At 42.4% G+C, this 19,295-nt stretch overlaps 1 protein-coding gene across 4 annotated transcripts in view; it reads right to left on the bottom strand.

Moving 5' to 3' along the window:
* The window catches only part of DIP2B (disco interacting protein 2 homolog B), a 63,201-nt gene that overhangs the window by 24,993 nt on the left and 18,913 nt on the right, over window positions 1-19,295 (bottom strand). For 2 of the 4 annotated variants that reach the window (XM_030468112.1, XM_030468113.1), the window contains exons 2-6: window positions 10,794-10,865; window positions 5,959-6,102; window positions 4,871-4,996; window positions 3,010-3,222; window positions 574-717 (exon numbers count right to left, since the gene is read on the bottom strand). In XM_030468112.1, coding sequence (XP_030323972.1) covers window positions 574-717; window positions 3,010-3,222; window positions 4,871-4,996; window positions 5,959-6,102; window positions 10,794-10,865 — 699 coding nt within the window. The remainder of the gene's footprint in view (window positions 1-573; window positions 718-3,009; window positions 3,223-4,870; window positions 4,997-5,958; window positions 6,103-10,793; window positions 10,866-19,295) is intronic. The other 2 variants (XM_030468115.1, XM_030468114.1) reach the window with 2 other exon arrangements.

The following is a 19,295-nucleotide window of genomic DNA, read 5'->3' as shown; positions in this document are numbered from 1 at the left end:
GCCAGCTTGGAGTAAGTATTAGCAGCTCCAGGGGAACTTAAATACAGTTAAGAATTACAGTAATTCATTCACCTTACCTTTCCTTTTGGGGATTCGAGCACAAAAGCTTTTAAAAACAATTAGCCTACCCATGCATTTGCAATTCTTGGTTTTTTTTTTTTGAAAAAGTGGTAGAGAAGAGAAAAGCCTGTCAGCTCTCCCATGATTTTCTCCAGTTCAGCATCTAGCAGGGAACTGCTGCCACACGGGAATGTTTTAATACCATAACTGCAGCACAGGAATGTGTTAATGCTAATGCCTTAACCACTCTGAATTTGTGAAGTGCTTAAGTGGGAAAAACTTCAGTTGGGAGAATAAATCATGTGCCTCAAGTCCTTCCTGAGAACCATCCTAACTTCTGGGTGCTCTGAAAGGTTCCATACCATCAGCAGTATCCATGAGACCAGAGCCTTAACCACTCTGAATTTGTGAAGTGCTTCAATGGGAAAAGCTCCAGTTGGGAGAATAAATCATGTGCCTCAAGCCCTTCCTGAGAACCATCCTAATTTCTGGGTGCTCTGAAGGGTTCCATACCATCAGCAGTATCCATGAGACTAGAACGATTGGATCCCTTGTGCATTCCTTTCACAATCCCTGAAGGAGGGAGATCAATCGCTGCTGGGCGTGCTGAGGAAGAGGAGGTAGTTGCTGTGACATCTGGGGGAACTGAGAAATTTTCTAAAAAAAGGGAGAAAATTGAGATGGCAGTTAACAGATACCTTTTACTACTAGATGGAAGAAGCAAAGTGTTAGTTACCTGTCACCAAAAATCTTAAGAATTAATGGGTTGAATGTATGAAGCTCTTTATTAATGCTAAACACACTGCTTCCTAAATATTAAGGAGGTGCACATTATCTGTTTTGGAAAACAAAACAAAAAAACCAACAAAGGCACAAGGTGAGTGGCTCTGTCCATGTCAGGGAAACAGAATTCCTATATTTGGTTTCTAACTTTCCATTCAGCACTGTGAAATTAACATTGAAAAAATTAGGGGAAAAAAAAAATAGTTTGAGATCCACGTGAGCTGTGAGATATTCAGAGCTCCAGAACAAAAGCCTCCATCACCTATGCACTGATCTCTCTTGCTCGAATTATACTATTTAACTTTTTTGTCAGTAAGGGCTTTCTAAAACAAAACACGTGGGAGGCTGTTGACTAAAGCAGATCAGCAAAAAATCATGTTGGGTTTAAATTTCTTCCAGTTCGGTGGCTAAACAGTGGGAGCCTGTCCTGCAGTTAAATAATAAACTTAAAATCTAATGAACAGAGAGACCTGGGTCTTGATTTTAAGTTGCAAGACACTGTTGAGTTTGTAAGCTTTAAAACTGGAAGTACCTCCTGCCTCACTAATTCTCTCATTCACTTTCTCTTAAGTTTTGCTTAGGTGGGATTTCTTTACACAGCACAGTAAGTTCAGACACCTGATAGGGCAAGAATATTCTGTTCTAGATTAACAGAACCAGCAACTGTTGATTACAGAGGAAAAAATCCCAACAACTTTGGAACTGGATGTTGGGTTGCACAGAGTGAGTCCGAAGGAAGTCAGGTACTGATTTAATTCCCTCAGAAAGGTTTTTGTGCTTGATTCTCTGAGCCCCTTTCTAAGGGGAACACAAATTCCATTCCTGCATACCTTGGGAACACCCCTCATGTGCTGAACTTCTCAGATTCACTAGGAAGGATCTAGGTTTTTCATAACTCCAAACTTTTGCAGGACTTTTTAGTGCTCTCTCCAAAGAGATTTATAAAACTGCTTATGGGAGAGCTCCTATTCATTTAAACTGGAGTTAACACAGAATGAGTGTGGCATCTACACGGCAAATATAACTCCAAAAAAGATTTAAAACTTCTATTTTGCATAAAATACTAATTATATTAGTCTTCTGTAGGTGAAAACGTGTAGTACCTTAATTCATTACAAAAGGTAACGTGGGTTTCTGTATGCTCCAATTAAAAGCAGCCTCTCTGCTTCAAAGACACATTAATTATATTAGCTACATTTTATGGGCAATTTCCCCAGTTTTCCATTTCAGGAAACAACTTGCATCTCAGCAAATAAACAAAAATAACAGCAATAAAATAAAATTAAAAAAAAAAAAGTGAAACAGTTAAAAACACCAGCACTTCTATGCACTGCTTGCCCCAAACCAGTTAAGCAAAAGCAGAGAGCACACAAAATACAGACATCTCTTAAGATGCAGTAATATCCTTAACAGCAGATAAAAAAAGACAAACATACACAGAGCAAAAACAAACTTGGCAATTTCATACAGAAGCATCAGCAGCAAGGAGCACCTCAGAGCCTCAAAAAACTGAGCCTGGGGTATCCAGATCTGTAGGTTTTGCTCCGTCTTCTCAACACCTGGATGCTCTGGTTGTTTCTCAGACTAGCCATGAAAGATCTATGCTAAATCTTGACTCTGCTAAAACCAGTTTTTGATGGCATGCTCATTTGTTCAAGCTGGGTTTGGTGCTTTATCTTTTCTCTAACACAAACAATAAACCATCAGGGCTTGTAGCAAAATGAGAATGTTAAAACACAGCATTTCCCCCCCTCAGTAGGCAGACACCCCTAAGGTATTCCTCAGGACACAGATGCCAAAGATGCTACTTGCATAGGGTAGCTTTGTGCACACAGCAGCTTCAAACAGCTGTAGGACATAAACAACACAGGATACAGAAAGTTGTGCCTCCTGACCCTGTCAACACTGTCATCACACCCTGGAGTCTCTTCTACTTCAAGTCACTCCTGCTCCCCACTTCCACTTTTTCAACCATCTCATTATTCTGAGATACTTAAAGGAAAAAAAAAAATCACAAGGGTGCAACTCCAACAAGTCCTGGCAAGTTCCATCAAAACTACCTCACAGCTCTTGATCCGAATTTCCCTTCTGCAACAGACAACTCCAGCTTTATTCACACAGTCTGAACTCGAAGCAGGTTTTTTTCTGTTGGTACCCATCTCCTACCTATTCGAGTATTGGCAAATACATCAGCTAGTGACCCACTGGTCCCTTTGCCTTCTCCATGGGAAAGTGTAGAAGATGCTGATGAAGATGTGGATGACCCCTGAATAGATCGGTTGATCCAAGACTCAGCATTCTGTAAGCTCTGATGCAATGCAGCAGAAAGAGCAGCTTGGCGCCTTAGCGACCCCTCGTCCTCGGATGCAGAAGATGTGTCTGTGTGGAAGCAGAAAAGAAAATCTAGCTGCTTAGGGAAAAGCACATTGCACTGAACATGCTCTCTTTCTCAACGGTACAGGCTTGGCATATGAAGGTCTTTTTTTCTTTTTTTTTTTCTTTTTTTTTTCCCCAGGCTGTGTCACACGAGGTTACATCGGCCAAAACAGAAGTGAAAGCAGCAGGAACACATTGACCCCAGGTGTTTAAAGCACACAAAAGATTCACCTCCTCAGACAAGCATCCTTCCCCTGGGCTCTCCAAGTTTATTGACTTATCTCTCATTACTTTTCCATTCATATTCTGTATAGCAGCTGCTGTATTGCTAACTCTGGTAATACTGAAATGGAAAGTGAGGAGTCAGTATCATTGTCAAAACTGAGAGTTCAGAGGAACAAAGCAGAACAGAGGCTGCCCAGGCCACAAGCAGAAAATGCTTTTGTCTGGTGTACTAAATGGGTGCCTTTCAATTGCAGAAAATGAACAACAACAACAAAAAAACCCCAAACAATTCCGAGACAAGGAAGTGCATCCTGTGTTCCCCAGAAAACAGACACCTTGTCTGTCCTAAAGCTGTGAATTAATTCATTTATCACAAAGACAGAGCTGACTGCTCAGTATCTGAAGCTGTGCAGTGCTTACACACACTCATCTGGGCTTTGGCTTAAAATGTAAATGTTCTTCAAAGTGACTGCCTGCCTATACTCTTAGCTGTAAATCAAGCTGTTAAATCATCTTCTCCCTAAGTAGGATGCAGTTAGGAAGGGAAGAAAAAGCCTGACTCCAAGCACACTGTAAATGCTGACCTTTGTGTAGCACCCATAGCTCAGACTGTGCTGAAGTCCTGGACATGTTAGTACAAAGCTGAGACCCAAGCAGGCACCAAGAACATGCATTAGCCCCCAGTGGAAAAGAAATGAAAAAAGGAAGTAGGAAGGAAAAAGGAGGTAAAAGAATACATGTGAGTGAAGTGGCCTAGCAGAGCAGTTCCAGAGAGAGGTATGAATTCACAATGAGATATGAATTCATAATATTCAGATGACTTCATCAATCCAAATGACTGTGATGCTTCTGCACAAATGAGAGACAACATAAAAGTCACTGCCAAAGATGACACATACTCATTTTTAAGCCAGTGCATATACAGCTGCTTGAAAACAGAGAGGTTTGTTACTATCTGATGCACAAGCACCAGAGCAGACACCACGTTATCCAACGTATTTGCTGCAGCCATTACATGGCAGGGGTTAGGAAGGAAAAGTCCTGCAAGTCATGGAATCTCCCAGGACCTCCTCCAAGGTCCTTGCCCAGAAGTGTACATGGCTGCAAATCCTTCTTCTGTGGGTTGAGTATGAAACCTTAACAAAACCAAAATGTCAGTTATGCAACTGAAATAGGTGTGAGGAAACCAAGTCCAGAAAACCTGCTCAGTTCTTGATCCTTTAAAAAGCTCCCAGAAGAGGAGTTATTCCCAGCAGCTCCATGAAAACAACCAGCTGCTCCAACCAAGCAGGAGAGCTGCAGGAGTAACAGGCTACCTACAAATGTGCTGAGGAGCTGGAACATTTTGACAATTGCAGCCTCTTTGATTTGGAAACTACTGCAAACCTTAACATCCACACAGACACCTACACTGCAAGAACCTAACCTGGGGGAGTGCAGGCATCAGCTGGAGACTGAACAAACGTAGAACGTCTTTTGGTTGGCATAGGCAGAGCCATTTTCTGTTCTTTGTGTTTGGCCAGTGCTGCCTGGACAGCTTCCGTGTGGATATCTGCAAAATGGAAGTTCAGACACTCAGTTTTGCAACAGTAAAAGAGGAAGAAAAAACACACAAGGCTTGTAGATGTGCAGGTACCTAGAGCTATGCAACCCCCCCCTCCTAAAGTGCCTTCCCAACCAGCTCCATCTTGCCACCTCATAAGTTACATTTCCTTTTTCCTTTTGTTTTAAACAGGAAAACTACCTGAGGTTTCTAACGTTACCAAGCTAATAGCAGGGCCAGGTTTTTTTAGTCTGGAATCTTCTGGATTGGCCATATTTTTGTGTCTCTAGCAGTTTTTAGAGAAACCCCAGCCCCATGAGACTGTTCCCCTCAACCCAAGTTTATGCTAAAATGTGCTTATGCATAACATAAAATATGCACATAAGTCAAGAGTGTACAGAGCCCCAGGTGCAACTCTGGTCTATAAACTGACAAATTCTGAGCCAGTCGTCTGATTTAGGAAAAACCTTATGTTCAAAAACCTGAATGGATGCAGATTTCATGTAAATCTCCAAAGTTACTAACTGCAGCTGTAAATACATGCTGATTAGTAAATGAAACAGGCCAGGACATGAGGCTTCCATCCCTATGCAAACATCCAGTACCCTTTAAAGGAAAACACACTACTGGTGATGAGAAGACAACTTAATAAAAAACTACAGCAAAAAGGGAGAGCTCATCTAGATGGGTTTCTCAGATGAATGTATTAATTATGCTTTGCCAAAACCCAGAAAACTATGTTCTTCTGATGTTTTCTTAAATGGTGGCATATGAGAGCAGAGTTACTGGAGAGGATACAGTTGATATATTTTATTTGTCCCAGTTGAGAAGAAAACTCAGATCTTGCTAATGCAAAGTGAAAAACAACATGAGGGGGAATAAAAAAAATAGGTAGGGCTTTCCATCAGTGGATGAATAATTATATTCTCCCTCATTAACAGGAATCCAGGAGCTCTTGTCCCTGCCCTTACCAGATCGATAGCGTTCATCTCGGGCCCCCCCTGAGCGACCTCGGTGATATTTGGATGAGGATGAGGATGGTGCTGCTGAGGCTGGAGCTGCAGATGGAGCAGGCATCTGAGTTCTGGCTTCCTTCTGTAACACTGGATCAGCTCCTGGAAAACAGTTCAAAATTCTCTGAGAAGAGGAAATAAAAGTAGCTGCTTTTTTTTTTTTCCTTTTTCTTTTTTTTTCCCCTACCATTCTTTTCTCTTTTATCATGCAATTACAGATGGAAGAGTTTAACTTCTGGTAAAGCAATCTGTATCAACTGCTTTTAGAGATCACAGACCTTTCCAGCAGTCACCTTGTGGACACCACTGCTATGGGCACAACCAGCAAAGGGGCTGGACTGATGCAACGAGTCATTATCCCACATGGAGAATGAAGAAGAGCAAGCCCATAATAAACATGATGAAACTGGGTTCCTCAGCTGGTGTTCCACTGACCAGTGCACAGTATTGACAGGAAAACCAATAATACACCAGCAGCAAGAGCCTCCCCTGCTCACATTAATTACAAACCCAAATAGCCCTCTGATTATCCAGGTTCTGGCTCCTTCCAGTGTGTCAAGAAGTGAAGGGCTTTCCCACCCTGGAAAAGGCTGTTTTTCCCATGAAACTAAGGAGCTAAATAAGTAAAATGCTAGGAAATTATAATTTTAAACAATTCAGTAGGAATCATTGCTGCTGGAGTTTCAGTTCTAAAATGAATCTGTGCCTGAGTGGGAACTTTTGAAAAACTAAAGGTCACGTAGCTGAATTCCCTTCAGGTTGTCACCCCGAGTCATGCAAAAGGGAGGCAATTGTGTCATCTAAATATGCACAACTTGTGAATTCTCACAAACTACCAAAGGATTAGAGAAATGAAGAGGAAACCACAAATCCTGGAGCCCAATTCCAGTTATACCACTTTCTTAGTGTGTGGTTTTAGGTAAACAACGTAAGGCAAGTGCCTGAAGCTCAGGGAACTGACAATACCAGCAAATCACACCTAACCAGTTGCAGAAATCTTCAGCCACCTCCAATACCTTCCCAACATCCTAAAGAGCAGAATATTAATTGAATCTTAGGTACAGGACCTGCTAACTGCAAGACCTGATCTCCCAAGCAAGATTTTTCAATTTGAAATCTCAGTTTTCCCATATATCCAAAAGGATCAGTGTCTGTGTTCCCTTTTTGTCATTCTCCAACTCATTTCATTAATAATTTGCTTAACATCTTTGTTCTATGTATTTGCCTTAACCAGAAACATGACAGATTGAGAAGAAAAGCTTAATGCTTTCTGATCATCTGAGTATTTATGAATTCAAGCACCCACTAGATGTCAGCAGCAGATTTAACACTATTTGAAATTCATTATTAAATTCATATTCAGTTTTCTCTCAGAAGCCTGGCAAAAAAAAAAAGCATCTCCTCTGCTCTGCAGGGCATCACAAGGCAAACATGATATTCCATTTACAAAGGGATCAAACATGTCTGTAAGTGACATGACACACCAAGAGCAAGCTCTTTTGTTTCAGTATTTTGCTATGACATAACAACACCTTCCAGTAGCCTCACAAAGCATTCAGGCACTGATGAGGGAAAAAAAACCAAAGTGTTTGGCTACAGCAATTCACAAAGCAACACACAGGAGCTCAGCCTGGCAGGTGATAGGTGTTTTATTAAGCATTCCCTTTAGAGCAACCCTGCTGCAGCTGCAGGTTCTGCTGGCAGGATCTGGATCTACACAGAGGCATGAAAAAGATGATTTTGGAGTCACTTTCAAAGGATGCTGTGGATTTTTTTAATTGCCATTAGTTTGTAAGCAGAACTGACTGACTGCTTTGTGATCCCTGCATTTTGTTGAAGGGAAAGGATCAATGATTTGGGTGTTCAGAGAATTTTTTCTTTCATAAAACCATTTTTAGATTAAAAGACTCACTACAGGCATCACATATGATCAACAGGGATAAATGTTTACCTTAATAACAGGGACAGTAAATGCTCTGACAAAAGAAAAGCAGCAGGCAAACCTGTTATTCTGCTGGTTTTGCATACAGAATTGAACACAAGTTCTAGTGTTGGACTGGTTATTCTTTCTAACAGGGTGATTTTTTTTTCCAAGCTGTAAAAATCATGTAAATAACAAAGTTTTTAGGGTTTTACAGGTCACTGCTGCCTCTCAGATTTAGGAGATTCAGAGACTTCTGCAGGAGTCACTAGCTAGCTAGATATTAATCCTGCCCTGCACAGGAAGGAAGAATTCAGGTGCTCCATTGATTTAGCCCTGGATATTATTTCAAAGATGTAAAAATTTAATTCCTGGAGTCAAGCAATAAGTTTTATTTGCAGTTGTGAAACCCCTCATTCTGAAAAAAGGAAGAAAATCAGTCTCCATTTGGGATAGCTGCAAGTCAGACCTTGTAAATGGGTGAAAGCTTCTAAAGAACCTTAAGCTGGAGCACGTGTGCATGATTTACAGGTTTAGACAAAGCTGTTTGATCACTGGTTACTATTTCACATCAGCTCTGATGTGAAATAAGGTGATACTGTCAAAAAAACAGTTCCAAGAGGTGGTGAGTTACTATCCCACCTCTCAGTAGCAGAGAAGTTCATCTGTCCATCAAAAAGGTGTTTGGCACAATATCAAAACATCTTTTGAACAGGTGTCAAAACACTCAGGCTTCACAAACAACCTCGAGAGGGACCTGAAAACATCACTGTTACTCCAGCAAAAGCAACACCTCAAAGCCTTGAGGCCCCAGCCTGCTGCAGAAGGGAGCTTTTGGTTTAGCTCTTGTTACAGCCATTCAGAAAGACACCAGGGATGAGCCAGCAGCAGGGCTGCCTGCCTTTATTTTTGCAGGTGGCCAGACAGGAGAATCCCATGGAAAAAGCACCCCTGTTTTGGTTCAGGAAGCAGTGGAATCAGCAGCATTACCTGACACACACAGCCTGGGAAGCTGCTCCAGGTCCTTTCTTCAAAGCATTTTTTGTGCAGCTGCCAGCACATCACGGAGGAGCAACAAACCCTGGTACCTCAGCTCCATCTCCTCACCGAGTTCCATTTACCAAAAACTGGGATGTTACACCAGGAAAACATGTATCTTTAGGTAATTAACATTGTTGCCTTCACTCTAAAATAATGAGGCAAGCTCCCAGAGGCAATGTGAAGGGAGCACAGATTTCACAGGAAGAATCTCCCAAATCAGAAGGCTGGCATGCCCTGGCATGTCACCATTACCTCCTCTCCTCTCATTTCACATCGATGAAATGGAGACACGAGCTAACACCAGGAAGGTGATTTGAGAAATGCACTAAATGCCAGGCCTCAGGATTTTTTGTTGCTGTTGTTGTGGGGCTCCATTAATTTTCTGCTCACTAACAAGGTGACCTGATTCTGAATTCCTCATGCATGACTTCACCAGGATTTTTACAATAGGAGATTCCCAGATCTAGGAGCAGAAAGGCTGTCAAAATGCTATCTTAATTGCTGACCTCATCAGCCTGGGTCTCTTCCTGAACTTTAAGTCATTCTGCAGCTTTCAAAAGAGCAACAATTAAAACAGCAGGGCCGCAGACAGATTTGGGAAACATTATTTTCCCCTCCCTCCCTTAAACAAAATTTTCTGAAACAAACCAAACCCGTGCACAGTGATGGGCATGAGGGGCACCTGGTGTCAGATGAAAAGCAATTTGTAGAGCTTCAGCCTCCAGCAAACTCCAGGACAAAAGCCAAGAGGGCACTTGAACATATGAAAGGAACCCACATTTCCTTCCAGAGCTCAGGATCTCTCCACTGGTACAAGACATCAGCCTGAGACTGTAAAACCTGCTTAACAAATATCTACTTATAAAGACCATAAAGAGGGATTAGTCATGAGTATTGAGGTTTGGGTTTCTCTAAATAACAGAAACAGATTTGATACAAAGGTAGCGACTGAGTGCCGAGAGATTCCTTCCCCATCCTGGCTGGGGGAGGCACTTCTCAGTAGTCAGCTGTTTGTAACAAAATCTGAAATTTGAAGGCTAAAACCCAGTTTTTTTGCTTGCTTTGCTACCTTCAGCCTGTCAGCTCAGGCAGAACACACTATTCCTTTGTGCATAAAGCCCCCACTCTGCCAGGAAGTCTCAGATAAGTGAACCAGCACCAGTTTGGTGGCACAGGATGGTGGCAGAATCCTCTTATGTTCCACAAGCATTTGCCTGGACTGAACTGCTGGCATTTCAGCAGAAAAAAAAAAAAAACTAAAAAACCCCTAATACAATCTTTCCCCAATGGATGTGGTGCTGCTGGTCAATAAATGCACTTTTAGCCTTCACTCTTTTTACATTTTTTTTTTGGCTGTGGTTCAGTAGCAGTGAATTACAGTAAGCCCAGTCATGATGTCTGTCCTACCCCCATTCACTCCCCAGCCACCTCAGTTTTTAATGGTTAAGCATCTCAGTAGTGCAATTATTTTGGGTAAGCAGCCCCATAATAATTATTAGGCATCCTTAGAGCCACCTCCTCCAGTTTACAACTGAATAAAATTCTCCTACACACAATCAGCACTGCTGCTAAGGAGCTTTCAACCAAAGAAACAGATGTAAACAAAGCCCATGAATTCAGCAGCTCTGGTAAAATAAACCAAGAAATGATGCAAAGCCTCATGTTTCCCCAACAAAGAATTAAGATATCTGAAAGAAGGATGCAGTACAGACTCTGCAGATTTTTAGGAAGGTTTAAAGAATAATTCTTGAGGACTTCCTGACTGATTTGAAGCCACATCCTAAAGATCAGGGCTACACAAAAACTTTCTAGCAGTGAAACAAGCACCTACCTTGGGTTTGTGGAACATAGGGAGCCAGAAGCTTTGCTCTCTTCTTCTCATACCCCTTCTGTGTGATGTCCCCTGAAATCAAGGAAAGAAAACACACTTCAGCATGTCCTCTTTTTTTCAGTTTGAGGTTTGCTTTTCCTGTCAATGCTGGGAAGGTTCCCCATGAACAGAACAATGCACACACTGAAGAAAACCTGAAACCAAATGAGAGTACATTATGATTTCAAAGCCTTGATGTTGCAGAACTTCTGTATTTTCCCTTGGGATCAGATATGCACACTATACCTATTTAAATGCAGTAATTTGAATCAGAACAGCTATCTAAATGGAATATCAAAGCAATGAAAACCAAAAAAGGGAGAGCTGGATTGCAGGAAAATATTCTGTAATCACAAAGCCAATTTAGGCTAATAAAATGGAATTGAATCCCAAACAACAGGGCAAAGGGAAAGTGCACATTCTGAGCCTTGTCTTAAAACTCATCAAATTGAGAACAGCTTTTAGCAAATAAATCGAGCTCACTGCAGAAGCTGTTTAGGGCACCATTGGAAAACTGAGGCAAGGATGAACAGAGTCAGCTTCAAGACTGCTGCCCAGCACGCACACCCTATGATCTGGAAAAACTGGACTTTTAAATAAGTCTATTTGATATTCAGTGAGAGCAAGCTAGGAGATTTTGGGCTTTTTTTAACCTGCAATTCCACTGCTTGCCTACTGGTAGAAGCAGGCAGAAGATGTCTGGGCTGCACAGAAGCAAAAACTCCAGAAGAGAATAAGTATTAGTAAACTTTTTCCTTTTTTAAAAAACTAATCTGTCTGATCCTGGAGATGTACCATCTGGCTGCTGTCCTTTGTTTTAATTTCTTGCATTACATCAGAACCACAAGAAAGACTGAGGCCTTGAAGGGATTTAAACAAAAAGCCCTGCAGCATTTCAAGCCTTTGGTCGCCTGACCTGCTCTTGTAACCTCTTATCTCTTGGGGCTGAAAGACTGAACACCATCAAACACACAGCAACAAGGAAACAGAATGATTTGGTATTACTTCTCCAGCTCAAATGAAGCCCAGATTTTTATTAGCACAAAAAATAATGGAGACTGCAAACAGCATATCTTGCTGGGAACCCGATTACTGCAAGGCAACAGCCTTAGTGCATCCTTCTGCCAGACACTTCCAGCCTGATCTGGACTGCCACATCAGAAAAGGTGATTAAAGGGTTTAGGCTCTAAGCCTCCCAAACACAACTCTGCTAAAACATTCCAGCTAACTGCCCATTTTGCTTATAAAGGAGATTCTGCAGCAGAGAAATGCTTGGAAAGGGAATGGACTCAGCTCCTTTGTGCTGGACAGCCAAAAGTCACTGTCACTTGAAACTTGAGAGCTGAACTGGGTTACCAGGACAGAGGGTGTGTGTCTCCACACCAAATTTTATCTCACTGCTCTAACTCTACGTTTGAGTCAGGCCCCAACAAGCCCAAACAAATCCAGCAACTGAAAATGAGAATGTCCATGAAGCACCGAAATGCCAAGCAAAGCATTCCTATGAATGCCTGAGTGCAACACATCAGAGCTCAGTGAAATTCATCCAGCTCACAAGAAAGGTGTGCTGCCAGGGGAAGGGAAGGCTACCTGCAAGGGAGAGCTATATAAAAAAAAAATTTAAAAAAATCTGTGCCAAAAGGATCATGTTTTGATCGATGAAATCCAGCAGCTTTTCCGAGATTTCCCTCTCTGTTTTCAGAGGCTGCTTTAGTTTCTTCATTTGCCTCCCAAACAGCCCAGGAAAACCAAACCTGCACAGAAAGGGGGAGGGATTTCTCCTTCTAAGTCAACCCACAGATTTGTTTGTAGCTTGTTATTTCATGATTAATTTCTCCACAAGGTTTAATTGGACTCTTGACACTGGTGGTTACACACTACGTATAATGAAACATTTGCCACAGAAAATTACTGGAGTTACCAAGGAACACCAGCACCTTATGAACCAACACCAGCACACTCAATTTTAGTCACTTGCTCCACACTAATATCCTCCCAATAAAACAAACCTATCCTCCCAGGAAATAAAAGCTTGAATGTAGGCATGGGTGACAGGTACAAAGTCATCTCAATAAAATCTTGATCCCATTTACTACACCACAAGAGTTCTGACAACTCAAGCCTAGGAAACAAGTGTCCCTTTAATGTGCTGCACAAGTTGAGTGCATTTATTGTAGGAAGCCTCCTCCCCCTGGTTATCCATCACCCAAATTTGGTATCAATCTACTGAGTCAGAAAGTTCACTAAGAGAGAAATTTTCTTTCAACTTTTTCCCTTTCTGCTGAGTTCCAGGAAATGGAACTGGCTGGATCCAAACATGAAGGCAGACTTCCTCACTGAATATAATAAATTACAGTAACAGGAAGAGAACCAAGACAATAGGACTGCAATCTCAAGAACCATTCACTCCTACAACATAAACCTGGTAAATCAGCAACCCCACTTCCAAAAATTCAACACTATGTGACACTTGGTATATACTAAATTCTTCCAGCTAGCTGAAAAAACAACCCCAAAACCCACAACCCCTCTCTACACAGATGCAAGACACAGCACTACAAAGCTAACATTAGCAAAGCAAATGAGAGCTGACAATTTAGCTTTAAAATGGTGCTAGTGTTTGTTCATTCCTAGGAAAGAAATCACAAACAAAAACCACTTACTGCTGAGACATTCTTTTGGCCCTCTCCCAGCTACAACTGTTTCTGTTCAGCTGTAGTTTATATTTATCTATATCCTAAGCCAGTGGTGGCTGTGCCTCCACATGCTGAGGGGGCCCTGGGAAGGAAATGGGATTCTTGGCAAAAAAAAGCAAAGCTTCAGAGGTTTTTCAGCCAAGACCCTTTTGCCATGAATAACGTGATCTCTGGTAGAGTCTCAATGTGGTGTCAGAAATCTCTAGGGCTTCTTTTGTGATGTGTTTATTTGTTTGGTGTTGTTTTGTGTTTTAGAAGGACACCAGAGTGTTCTTTTAGTCCAAGCTAAGCTGCTGATGGCAGTGGATGAACAGGCTCTCCTCCTTCCTTGACACCTTTGATGAGATGACTGCAACCATCAGCTCAGCTGCAGTGATGTCTTCACCTCCTGCAGATAACCAGGGCATTGGGAGAGACCCAAGTGTAAATCCAGCCCATCACCACCATCCAAGTTCAGAGACTTCCATTTGCTTCACTCTGCTCCCCAGACTCCCAGGTTTTCCATCCCAACCACTGCAAAGCTCTGCTCCCACCTGCACTGCTCCCCCTGGCAGCAGAGCTCATCCCAAGCCATGAGGAATTTTCTCCTCTTGGAGACACCAGCTCAGTTCTCCTGCTCCTTTGTGGAGCATTTGATGGACCAGCCCCAGGCAGGTTTGCAGAACAGGTTCCCTGGCAGGAGGCCAGCCCTGGTATTGCCTTGCTTCAGTAATTCCTCATCTCTCCACGGATAACAACCTTGTTCCCCCTTCTTCCAACCCTCTCCTCCCCCTGTTTAATTGGATCACTCTTCTGACAGTTTTAAGGAAGAATTGGAAGAAATCTTACTTTTCAAGACTAGGAGGCCTTGCAAATACACAAGAGATGCCCTTCAGTGAATTCAGAGTAGGATGTAACTCTGGATTTATGGTTTGCAGAAAGAAGACACATTCAATCGAGGAGCAACAATTTCTCCTGATCTGAAATGCCCAGCCAATGATCCTGCCTGCAGACATCTCCACGGGGGAGTCCAAGAGGCCCTGCTGGTTTCTGATTAAAATGCACACATGAGAGTCAGAATTCCCTAGAAAAATGCAAAAAAGTGGGTTCTGAGATTCCATTTTCATCCAGCTCCCCTAAGTTTTTGAGAGGAGAGGAGAACTGATCCTCGTCACGCAAATCACATCTGGATGTTCAGACCCTGGAGCTGAAGTCAGCCCTGGCAGGAAGCAGAGTTTTGGCTTGGCCAGGGTGGAAGGAAGGCTTGGGAGCTCCCACTGCTCAGCCTGGATGTTCCACCTACCTTCAAATCATGGAACAGAGAAGCCTGAAACTTCAGGAGTCTCACCGCCCTGTGACGCCAGGCTGCTTTTTAGCAATTAAGAGCTGATGATCTATTCCAAACAGTGGTGCTCAATCAGTGCAAGGTGGTAACACCAGCTAATCCTGCTATGCTCAGACAATACTCCTCTTTCAACATCCTTGCTCCCCTTCCCCCCCTGGAATGAGAACACTGAATCATTTACTGTCTAACAAAACCATAATTACTAGAGTGGAGAAATTAAGGAAAATGATCACGTAGTGCACAGCATCTCCCCAACAAAGCTTCCAAACACTTGACTGCATCAAGCAAAAGATTCAGATTTGAAAGCAGTTTGTATGACTTCTCAAAAAATGTTTGTATCCTTAAGAAGAAAAAAAAAATGCTGAAAAGTAGCCCAGAAGACAGATTGCTACTCTTGTTACTTAACAGCCAATACTGTAACAAGATTATAACGAAAATAGGAAATAAACTCCATTATCACCACTTCATCTGCTTTCCAGGTCTCACCCCTATAAATGACCTTGATGACTTTGCCTTCCTTGCCTCCTCCCCTGCTTGAGCTCCAGGCATGGATTACAGGCAGCATCTCCCTGCAGCTGCATCATCTCCAGCTTTGAAAGAATACAACAGAAAACCTGGTTTTGCAGAGCTTTGGATTCCCTGTCCTTGACCAGGAGGAGACACCAAACTGGGGATCCTGAAACCCAGAAGTGCAGTTGAAAGTCCAAACTGTTCTTTTGCTGCATGCCACTGCCAGATAAGGTTTTCCAAGTGTTTGGAAGAGTCAGGTGGAATGTTTGAGAAATCCAGAATGAGGAATGTATGCACTTCAGACTCCCTCAGTTATGGCCAAGGCAGAAAATAGGTATCAAACCAACCAGTTCAGCACTTCAGTAGGAAATGTTGTCACCATTCATTTATTTATTTTCTTTCTTCATTTCCTGGAGGACTGGCAACTTCTAAACACCTCTGATAGTTTTGCCAAGGCTTAAAGGTAGGATGTCCTCAATCCCAGGCTTCAAAAACCCAAAAGACAACATTTAAACCTTTTTTCTAAGGCCTTATTTCCAAACAGATGGTACCTGTTAAATGGTCTTGCACTCCTACACTCTCTGGCTATAACTTCAGCACAAAAACTCTGTTTGAAACAAGTTTAGACAATTGCCTCTCTCTGTCTGAGGCCAAATGATGATGCAGCTTCAAAGATTCCCTCCTCCTTCCTTCTGGTAAAGCTGTATATCAGGTTCCCCCTTAACAACAATACCAAGATTTGCAAACTATACAGAAAGAAGTCACTGATTTCTTGTAAGAAATAAAGCCTGCCTTACTCCATATGCCATACTCCCCCCAAAAAAGCAAAAAACCAACCCAAAACCAAACAGAACAGGTCTGTGCTTTGCAGTTTCCCTTTAACAGCATCATTCTATTCTCATTAAGAACATGAATAGGCTACTGAAAAAAAAATCAGCAAGTCTTACAAAGCTGTGTTTGTTAAGCACAAGCATTATACTGCTACAGTTTCAGTACTGGAAGTTTCACAGACAGATCAGCTCCAGATTAATTTATACACACAGTACAAGTCCACTTGGCTCCAGTACTGGGGGGACTCTGTTCCATGGCTTCAAAAAAATCTTTTCTAAAGGCTTACAAATGCTGCTTTAACAAATGAAAATGCTTTTAATATCACCATTTATTATTTCAAGAGAATGCAATCAAAGATTAGGTTTTTGTGACACTGTCCTTCCCTGCATCCATGCTCACTTCCAGGGCTCTGTGTCACTTCAGGTCACAAGGTGAACTTTACCACAAGTGTGCCTTCAGTCTTTTTAATGCTTTTGTTGTTTTACCTTTAAACAATAGAAGCTGAACTATACTGAAGAATCTCTTTATCTAACAACAGCATTTTGGAGTTCCAGATGATCCACTGTCCTTGAGTCACCCGTCTGGGCCCATGAATTACGAGCAGTAATCTCAGATGCCATATGTGACACATCACCAAACTGGGTGAGCTAAGGACAGAGTTCAGCTGGCTTTCTGCGTGTGAGCAGGGGGTGACCAACGAAAAAGAAGTCTCTACTTCAGCTGAAAACCCTTCCTCTCCCCCCCCACCCCCCTGGGAAAATAAAGACACAGATGGTAACTTCTCGTTCCCATTTCTGCTGAAAATCGCACTCCCCAGCGTCAGCAAAATGAGTTCTCAACAGCTCTGCAAGACTGGGGCACTGAAAAACTCTTGGAAGCTAACCACTGAAAAGAGCCTCTTGTAGATGTGTGACACTTTTGTTGATTCTTCTCCTTGCAGCAGAACTGAGAGCATTCCAACACGTGACCATGTGCCTGGTTTACGCGGCATCAACGTGACCCGGGAGTTCTCAGCTGTGAAGTTTCTTTAAAGAGCTTCCTCAGCCAGGCCAGTGGCTCAATGACCATGAACCTAAACTTGAGCTGTGCCTCCAGGTGATTTGTGTATAAATGGGCAGAGATACTTTGCCTTTCAGATCCTTACCTGTTCCAAAAGGATGCAGGATGCGCATCCGCAACTCAAATCGCGCTGCGGGTAACACCAACGTTTGCAACAGGCAAGAAGGTTTTTAAAAGGTTTCCAAAACTCTTGAAGATCACCCCTTAGAACCTTTAAATACATCACTCAGTTCTGTTAACCCCAGCAACCCTACCAAACACAGGCTCTGCTCAATGCCTCTAACAAACATCCACAAAAGCCAGTCCCTGAAGTCTGCTTTATGCAAACTCTTAAGCTGCAAAGTGCAGCCATATAAATTTTACATGTTACCCATAAAACCAGCACATGCACATAAATAGCTTAATCCCACAGACAAATAATAAATCTTGCATGTAAGCCCATCCTGGGAAAAAGAAAATAAAAGAGAAATCTTTTAAATAGCTACAACTTGTCATGGGGAAAAAATGCATTTTCCCTTCCGAATGCTATAAAGGGCACAAACCCAAGGCTGGGTCACAAATAGAATTTTGCAAAATCTATTCAAGAGAAACTTTTATCTATTTTTAAGAAGTAGTCAATGAGAAGAACGTGAATTTAGATGTAGAGCACTTAACAGAGTTTATAATTCCAGTCCTGCATCAGAACAATGTATTTAAATGAGGAGAAACAGAAAGTGTCAGATCCAAGCACACATGGAACAGTTTTGCTCAGAGTTTGAGCTGAGTAAAGGGAGAAAACTCAAAATGCATTTTGAAAACCCAGATGAAGTGATTCTAGCCTGAAGAATGCTCTTTCCTGACTAACCTCCTGGTCACAGGCACCAGCAGAAATTCACATCTATTTAATCCTCAGCACAAACCCAGAGTCCTGGTCCTTTCCCACCAGACTGAAACCAAAAGTTCCCCAGGAAATGACTAAACTTTATGCAAGAGTGACAAGGCTGTGATTCAGCCCTTATTCAGTAGGTAGGTGAGTAGAGCTTCCTAAAGCTAGAAACTGAATTCTTAGCACAGTCAGTGCTGATAACCTTCTCCTAGGAGTTGTCCATCCAGCCCAACTACAGATTACACACACCTCCACTCTTTGCCAATCCCAGGCACTTTCTCCAGGAGACAGGCTGGCACGGAGAGATGATTCTCCAAACCAAGCCTGCTTTTAGCACAGGAATAAACAGAAAAACAACAGCAGGAACCCAAAGAGAATTCTGTATCTTGCTGCAGAATACTCCAGGCTCACGTAGCTTGCCATCCACAATCAGAAAGCCAAACCATCTCTTCCCTTGGGTTTACCACAACCTGAAGTAAACAGCATTTGGTGATGGTCTGGGGCTGCCAAAGGTGGTGATTGATTACACTCAGATGTAGGGAGCTCTTACTCCACCCACAGCAACACCACAGTTTCCAGTCTGAGGTATTCAATGAAACCAGAGAGTCCCTGGCATGTCTTCTGCACCCTCTGTTCCAGGGCTGGTTTCCTCCCAGCTCCCTGGCAATCATCTCATGGTGTTTTTGCAGCCTTTCCTTCAGCAGCCACACAAAAACATTACCCCAGTGGATCTGCCCAGGAGAAGATTAAAACAGGTATTACTATGGGTTTTAATCCTGTGCACAATTCCTATCACCTCCCCTTCCATGGCTCTGGGATGCCAATATTTGGTAATATTCTTAAAACAGGCTTCATTTTTTTTCTAACATAAACCAACTTTCATTAGAAGTCCTTGCTGGTAACTCCTCCAAACCTGACACCACGGCAACTCCTTGCCAAACCATCCTGAAAAGTTTGGATATTCAGCACATTTCAACAGTACCTGAAGTTACTTTCCATAATTAAATTCTAGAATCTTGAATAAGAAGGAAGAATGGGAGAAGAAAGAAGTTAAGAGCAATTATTCCCCTATTTCTTGACCAAACACAGTGTGTCTCACACAAAGCATCCAGGTATGGAAATGCAGCTCTGACCTCTCTTCAAACACAGTGTTACCAGAGCAGTGACCTAGCAGGGAT

This window comes from Calypte anna, chromosome 33 (assembly GCF_003957555.1).
Source record: "Calypte anna isolate BGI_N300 chromosome 33, bCalAnn1_v1.p, whole genome shotgun sequence".
NCBI classification, from domain to species: domain Eukaryota; kingdom Metazoa; phylum Chordata; class Aves; order Apodiformes; family Trochilidae; genus Calypte; species Calypte anna.
The sequence above is the reverse complement of the archived record's forward strand: the minus strand, read 5'-3'. Positions and strand labels throughout refer to the sequence as shown.